The 7,810-nt window shown below is 43.8% G+C and overlaps 1 protein-coding gene across 1 annotated transcript; it reads left to right on the forward strand.

The window, feature by feature from the left end:
• The first annotated feature begins 4,707 nt into the window (after positions 1 to 4,707).
• Positions 4,708 to 7,251, forward strand: LOC100284092 (uncharacterized). Its single transcript, NM_001412720.1, has 5 exons — positions 4,708 to 4,975; positions 5,491 to 5,557; positions 5,634 to 6,027; positions 6,131 to 6,744; positions 6,842 to 7,251. The coding sequence occupies exons 2-5, from the start codon at positions 5,498 to 5,500 to the stop codon at positions 6,905 to 6,907; spliced, it is 1,134 nt and encodes a 377-aa protein (NP_001399649.1). The 5' UTR covers positions 4,708 to 4,975; positions 5,491 to 5,497; the 3' UTR covers positions 6,908 to 7,251.
• Positions 7,252 to 7,810: the final 559 nt, after the last annotated feature.

Genomic DNA, 7,810 nt, shown 5'->3' on the forward strand with positions numbered 1-7,810 from the left:
GGTCGGCGGGAATGGAATGGAAGAGGGGTTGCTGCCTGGAATCAAGTTTCTCGCGTTTGGTGGAAGGGGGACAGTGCCAGTGTGCCACACCGGGGACGGTCTGCGTTCCATTCTTTTCTCTTACGTTTCCGTCAATTCTTACCATTTTTTTATTGAGCCAGTCCTACTACATGGAGCATTCAAGAAAATAAAGATTAAGGGTATGTTCGGTTCGTGCTAACTACGCCACACTTTACCTAAGGTTAGTCGTTAAAATTGAAAAACTAACCTTAGGCAGAAAAGTTAGTCAAAGTGTGGCAAGTTAGGCAAGGAACCAAACATGCCTTAAACAGTCTAATAAAATGGACCTGTCGATGTAGGCATACCAATATGCGGAGCACATGTTCGTAAATTTATTTTTACTAGTGCATTCTATATTGTCTATCTTTTGAAAGATTGTCAAGTCTTTTTTAACATTTAGTTATTCGGTTTGTATTCACTACCTGTCAGTTCTGGGGGCTTTAATCCTGAAGTCTGGTACCTTTTCTCCTAAGATTTCAGTTCTTATTGAAGGTAAGTTGTGCTTTTGTCCAGAACTCCAGATCATATTATGTTCAAGTGCTCTCTAGGATTTACGAACCAGAATACACATGAGAAAATCCCCTTAACTACTTTTCTAGAAAATAAAAGTTCTAAACCTATCTATAGTTAGGAAACATCATTTTCTTTATTTCCGCATGAGAGACACATATCAATATATTAAGGGCTCCATTGAAAAAGCTTTCTGCATGATAGATTGAACAATGTGTCACCTGTCGATATAGCTCCACAACCAGCAAAATAATAGCAGCCATGACCTGATAGAAATACAATGGAAGTCAACAAAAGCCTTTGTGTGCACTGGAGGAGTTAAGCATTCAACTTTAAATGCAAGAACGAATATAAGACAGTCATAAGAATTTTCAATCAAACTTTTGACATTCAACTTTAAATGCAAGAACGCCTGCTGTATGCCTAGGAGTTTCTAGTACAAGAACCGAATGGCCAGCAAACATCCATGTGTCACCCTCCTTAAGAATGATGTCAATACCATGTATTATGTCCTTATCCTTCTCAGAACAATTTACCTAAAATGTATATGATCATCAGAAGACTAAATCGGACACACCAATCTTCATATATACAATTAACATTAAGTGCCTTGGGTAGTAGGAGAAATTTAGTGTAGAAACAATTAGAACTAAAGAAAAAGGTTTGCATCAAACAGTAGATTTGATAATGTAGACAAAAGTCATGCTTAAACTTGAGGCATAGCCATTAGTATATGCTCAGTTTTAAACTTTAGTTACATAATTCAATCTTGAAAGCTGTAAGTATTATTAAATTGAATGGACACTAAACACTCATAATAACTCTATCCTTGGGTATAACACTATTAGGTTCACTATAGCTCACAACAATACATATTTTGTTTATGTCACTGTTACACTTTGTATCAGAGTCACCGGACGATAAAGGAAATGAAATAACAAAGAAAATAGTCCAAAGTTATACCTTTGCACCATATTTTTCTTTCAATTCCAAGTTTCCACCAGTATGATCATAGTGATGATGGGTGTTCAGTATATAGTCAAGTTATGGTTTCTCTTCTCCAATGCATTTATAATAAGTGTAGCCTGAGAAGTTAGAAGGAGTATACTCTGCCAATATATGGTAGGTTTAGACATCAAACAGATCATGAACTAACCAGTGATGTAGTGACCATATATAAAAGGAAAAGCATGAAGCAGATCATGAACTCACGAGTCCATCAGTCATCAGATATTAAAGGAAGAGCAGGAAAAAACAAACCTCAAGGGGCATAAGTTTGATATTTTAGCCATAGTGAATTGGATTGTGAACAGGACTGATGATTTTCTCCTGAATTGAGTCCCATTTATTTTGTTGATTGGGGTACAAATATCATGCAATAGATCAAAGGAATGAAAAATCTCACACAACACTACTCTTCTTTTGTCCATTGTGGCAACAGTACCAAGGTAGTGTCTTCTTTTATCCTCCTAAGTAAAATGGCAAAGGAACCAATTCAGCCGAGGGCAATTAATTAAATTAGATGGCAATGAATAAGAAGTATCATGTGAGCAGATTAAAAAGTACCACACAAGACCAAAAAAATCTCATCTGATCTGCTTTGGCCGTGAGGCATGGGCCGCCTCTAGTGATGAGATTGAGGAGAGGAGGTGAGAAGCATGAAACGTAGAGCAACAGAGGACGATGACCGTGGGGTGGACGTGGAGCCTGGATGAGGTCAGCTCTGTAGGCTCACTCACTATGGTAGATCTAGGCAATGGAGGAGCCCTAGACATCGATGTGGAGGTAGCAGATCTCTAAAGGCCGGCACGGGAGGAGCTCTTAAGGCCAGAGGCGGGTGCGTCGTGCGTAGGTGGAGGCCAACGCGAATATGGTTCCAGAGGCTGAAGACAGGCGCAGACGCGGGGAGGTAGGGCGACGGGACGACAGATGGAGTGAGGAGGAAGCACGGGCGGCGAATCGAGGGGGGGTGAAGAGCCGAAGAGGAAGCGAGGGGAAACATGCAGAGCGGGGATGGGATGGCAGATGGATCGAGACGGAAGAACGAGCGGTTGATCGATGGGGAGGAAGAGGTGAAGAGGAAGCAGAGCGGCAGATCAAGAGGGGCGCTGCGCGGCATGGGAGGAGCGAGAGGCCGGGAGGGGAGACCGGGAGAGGAGCATGGCAGCCGGTCTAAGCTTCATTGAATAAAATTTTTGGGTCCACTCCCGGACACACGTCGCGCGACGGAAGGGGCAGAGACCGCCGAACGCGGACATGCGCCCAAAAGAGGTGGAGTTTTAATAACTCTGATTACTCCCTCTCTCATGTCGTTTGGTTCACCATGGTAACGTAAACGACAGTGATATTTGATTATATTGGACTTAAGCAAACATGTATAATCTATTACATTACAATTATGTGAACCAAACAACATCTTAAAATATAATTTGTTTTAGACTAATTACACATTTATTAAATAACATATAATTGTAGTTTGCATTTATATCTATATTTATTATTATTTAAATTAATGTGGACAAAAAAATTGACTAGAAAGAACTACTCCTTCCGTTCTTTTATTTATTGTGTTTTAGTACAAAAATGAACTAGTGTGCGACACATATTGGATAGAAAAAATCTACTAGAGAGAATTATTCCTTCTGTTTTTTATTTTATTTATCGTGTTTTAGTAAAAAATGAACCAATGTACTACAACTATTCGAGAACGGATGTAGTATATTTTAGGACGGAGAGAGTGTAATTAGTTTGGTGCAAATCGTTTTCTTTCACAACACATGATAGTTTAAGATGTACTTTTTTTGTTTAAAAGCTCCCTATTTAGATAAACGTGTGCTAATATATATGACACCAAATTAGTCAAACTAGTAAGTTATAATAAATATTGTTAGAACTTACAAGTGTCATTCTCACTTCTCAAAAAGTTAAATACTTTTATCATTTTTATATTGCATAACAAGTATATAGTCAATTAATTGTTGAAATTTTCTGTAATAAATTTATTTAGAGATATAAATATTGCTTGTATTTTTTTTATAAATCTAACTAAAGTTAGAAAAATTTCATCAGTACCTACTCAAAACAACACTTACTTTTGGGACAAACGAAGTATATCTCTAACTAAATATACTAAAAATATGTTTTAAATTAATTTAATAGCTCTAAACTCTAATGCTCAATTGACTGATTCATAATGGTATCGCGGTAAAACAGATCTATCTCTATCTGGATGCTCTGATGCTCCATTGACTGATTCATAATGGTATCGTGGTAAAATGGATCTATCTCTATCTGGATGCTCATGCAAGCAGAAATGAGAGGATCAGCAGCTGATATGAAGCGGATTGACCGGTTTGCTTGGGAGGGAGTACCAGATTTATTATACATTCACGATGACTTGAGACCTTTTTTTTTTGCGATCTAGGCACGATAAGAACAATGTTGGACACAACTTAAGTCTGTTTTACAACAATGTCTCTCAAAACTATAGTTTTACAATATTATACTTTGCAATTATCATGACAATAATGTAGTTTCGGTAGCTCCAAAAATACAGTAGTTTTGAGAAACATTGTTTAGATACAATATTATAAATCATGTATTAGACAAAAGATAGCCATGCCATTAAAACTTTGAATTGGACTGTAGTTTTTTCAATACTCCAAAAATATTATGGTACCTAGAATACGATGTCTAGAAAACATATTTTTTAAAATGCAACCAAACATCATATGACATAAATAATATAGTATTTTTTTGAAAACCATGGTATTACCTAAAAACTACAGAATACTTCATTCTGAAATAGGTCCTAACAAGTTGCAGCAGCTAGGTCGTACATCAGCAAATAGCTACTTCATCAATCTCAGAATAAACATATTTTATAGATGAGTTAAACTAAAAATATAGAAGAACAACGTACACGCGTTGAATCACAACGTAGCGCGATATCCATTCAACTTTTTGGAAGTTTTTACTGAGCACAAATTCGAAAATGGGAAGCGCCACGTAACACGAGCGCTGGGCCAATTTCTGCCAGTGCCAGTTATCCCGGCCCACATCCAATCCTGGGGAAGACGCGAACCCGGCTCCGCGGCACGAGTTGTCCGCACGTACGGCACGTCGGGGCTGGCTCGTCCGCCCGCGAGTGGGAGGCCACTGTTTCCTCTGCCTCACCGGGTCGTGTGGCGGAGGGGCGTGGGGCCATGGTTCGCAGCGCGGGGCGACGAGCGCGCTCCTCCTCTCGCGCAGCGCCAGCGCCACCCCGCACCGTGGCTTTATATACACCCCTCCTCCCAACCCTACCGAATCATCACTACCACCGCTCTCTCTTCCTCTCCTCCATCTCTCAACGCCTGAAGCTCACCGCACCTCCCCTCCTCGCCGCGGATCCCCCACTACTCCGGTAACCGTCTCTCCATTCACCCTGCCTGCTGTCTCGCTAGAATCGCCTGCCTCTGCCAGCGCCGTGACGCGGGGGCGCGGTATGGCTCTCCCAGATCCGCCTGGCATTGCTCGCTCGGGTCGTGCCAGGCCGATCTGATCTCGCATTTGCTGCGCGCTCCTCCTGCTGCGGATCCCACCGGATCTCGCTGGAATCGGAGCGCGCGTCTCTTTGAAATGCCGCAGATCTGCGTGCTTGCGCGCGTGATCTAAGTCCGGGCCTTTCGTTAACGAAATGGTCCGATCTGTGGTTTGGTGGAGGCAATGCCATGGTTTTTCCCCGTGAATTTTTTTTGCTGATTTTAGGAGCTTTTTTCTACTGTCCTATGTTAGTAGGACAAAAAAAAAGAAACATAGATTAGCTTCAATAGGCGCCTTTTAGAACAGATTCTGTACAGCAACTCGTGGAAACAAATCTGCTTCCTTAATGATGTTGCTTGTTTTAACAAATGCGGCATCGGGCGAGCTTTTCTGTAGGTAGAAAATGGCTGACGCTGAGGATATCCAGCCCCTCGTCTGCGACAACGGAACTGGCATGGTCAAGGTAAGCTACCGCCGATTTGTTCCCTGAACTAAACACTTATTCTTCAGAATCCCCTAACAACACCAACTTCTGGCAGGCTGGGTTCGCCGGCGACGACGCCCCGAGGGCCGTCTTCCCCAGCATCGTTGGGCGCCCGCGCCACACCGGTGTGATGGTGGGGATGGGGCAGAAGGATGCCTACGTCGGCGACGAGGCGCAGTCCAAGAGGGGTATCCTGACCCTCAAGTACCCCATCGAGCACGGAATCGTCAGCAACTGGGACGACATGGAGAAGATCTGGCATCACACCTTCTACAACGAGCTCCGTGTGGCTCCCGAGGAACACCCCGTCCTCCTCACTGAGGCGCCCCTGAACCCAAAGGCTAACCGTGAGAAGATGACCCAGATCATGTTCGAGACCTTCAACACCCCCGCTATGTACGTCGCCATCCAGGCCGTCCTGTCTCTGTATGCCAGTGGTCGTACCACAGGTGAGCTGATTCGATTCGATTCTATTCTCCACTGAACCGTTTCCACTTGGAAATTAGTGATCTTCGCTAATTTTCAAATCTCATTTGCTCTCTTGCCTCTCAGGTATCGTGCTCGACTCGGGAGATGGTGTCAGCCACACTGTCCCCATCTACGAGGGATACGCCCTCCCCCACGCCATCCTTCGTCTCGACCTGGCTGGCCGCGACCTCACCGACTACCTCATGAAGATCCTGACTGAACGCGGCTACTCCTTCACCACCACTGCTGAGCGGGAAATTGTCAGGGACATGAAGGAGAAGCTCGCCTACATTGCCCTGGACTACGACCAGGAGATGGAGACTGCCAAGACCAGCTCTTCTGTTGAGAAGAGCTACGAGCTGCCTGACGGACAGGTCATCACCATTGGTGCTGAGCGCTTCCGCTGCCCTGAGGTCCTCTTCCAGCCATCCTTCATTGGGATGGAAGCTGCTGGTATCCACGAGACCACCTACAACTCCATCATGAAGTGCGACGTGGATATTAGGAAGGATCTGTATGGCAACATCGTCCTCTCCGGTGGTACCACTATGTTCCCTGGCATTGCTGACAGGATGAGCAAGGAAATCACCGCCCTGGCTCCTAGCAGCATGAAGATCAAGGTGGTTGCTCCTCCAGAAAGGAAGTACAGTGTCTGGATTGGAGGATCCATCCTGGCATCGCTCAGCACCTTCCAGCAGGTAAACAAACGCAGCAGCGGCCAAAAAATAAAAAAAACGCATTCCGATTTCCCCAAATCCGATCTATACCTGCTTACGATTTTGCTTCCATCTGCAGATGTGGATTGCCAAGGCTGAGTACGACGAGTCTGGCCCGTCCATCGTGCACAGGAAATGCTTCTAATTCTTTGGGCCCAAGAGATGCAAAGCCGAGAGGAGCCATTATCGCCAGCCTCCCGCCCCGTTTCTTTCTCCTTTTGTTGCTGTTTCTTCATTAGCATGAACAAAGTTTTCTGCCGGTCTATCGGCGGCCGCTTTCTCCTATTCATCAAGACTGTAATGTCTATTGCTACCTAATGTTTCTCACTTTGTCATTTTGGACACATGTTCGACCTATTCAATTTTAATGAGATGCCTGATGAGGCTACTTGCAAAAATACATGTGGTGTTCTCAATGAATAATATCAAATGTTGAGCTCTCTATGCCTGTGTAAACTTGTGTGCCTCGTTGCATTTGCCTTTTGAATTTTGGTCCCAGTCCCTCCCCTGTTCCATCAGATTCCTTCCTGTCTTGGGTGTGCTGCTGCTGCGTGGACCAAGAGTAATTCTGTCCAGGCTTTAGCAGCGCATGAAACACCCTTTGCTACTCTCAAAAGTTGCTCTGAACGACAACACATCCTCGTTGGGATGAGGAACATTTGCTCTTTCTTCAAACAAAACGCGAGGGAGTCTGGTATCATATGTCTGGTAATGCTTTGGCTGTCGTCGTCTGGTTTTCTACAATGTACAATAGTATAATGTGGGCCCATAAGCAGTTGGCCAATTGCCGCGTCTTTGACAGCCAAAGACGTTGGATGAGCCTTCATTGCTTTGTATGTGCTCCACATGTCCCTGCCTGATAGTTTTGCTGCGTCTTGTCTTGTCTTGTGTTCGTTGGCAATGGACAACTGGCTTCAAAAGGACTACGCAGCGCGGCCATAGCCATACGATACGATAGAACTAAAGAACAGCACTACAAATTTTATCGTAGTAAAATAGACAACAACAAAATGGTGCTGGTTTCTAACGTCTGTAGTATGTGTGTTTT

Source organism: Zea mays, chromosome 1, assembly GCF_902167145.1.
Source record: "Zea mays cultivar B73 chromosome 1, Zm-B73-REFERENCE-NAM-5.0, whole genome shotgun sequence".
Classification (NCBI taxonomy): Eukaryota; Viridiplantae; Streptophyta; class Magnoliopsida; order Poales; family Poaceae; genus Zea; species Zea mays.

Bases quoted from the DNA above. Each gene is read 5' to 3' on its own strand.
- LOC100284092 (NM_001412720.1), top strand. From the start codon at position 5,498: ATGGCTGACGCTGAGGATATCCAGCCCCTCGTCTGCGACAACGGAACT. The intron at 5,558-5,633 runs GTAAGCTACCGC...AACTTCTGGCAG, and splicing joins ACGGAACTGGCATGGTCAAG to GCTGGGTTCGCCGGCGACGA. The intron at 6,028-6,130 runs GTGAGCTGATTC...CTTGCCTCTCAG, and splicing joins TGCCAGTGGTCGTACCACAG to GTATCGTGCTCGACTCGGGA.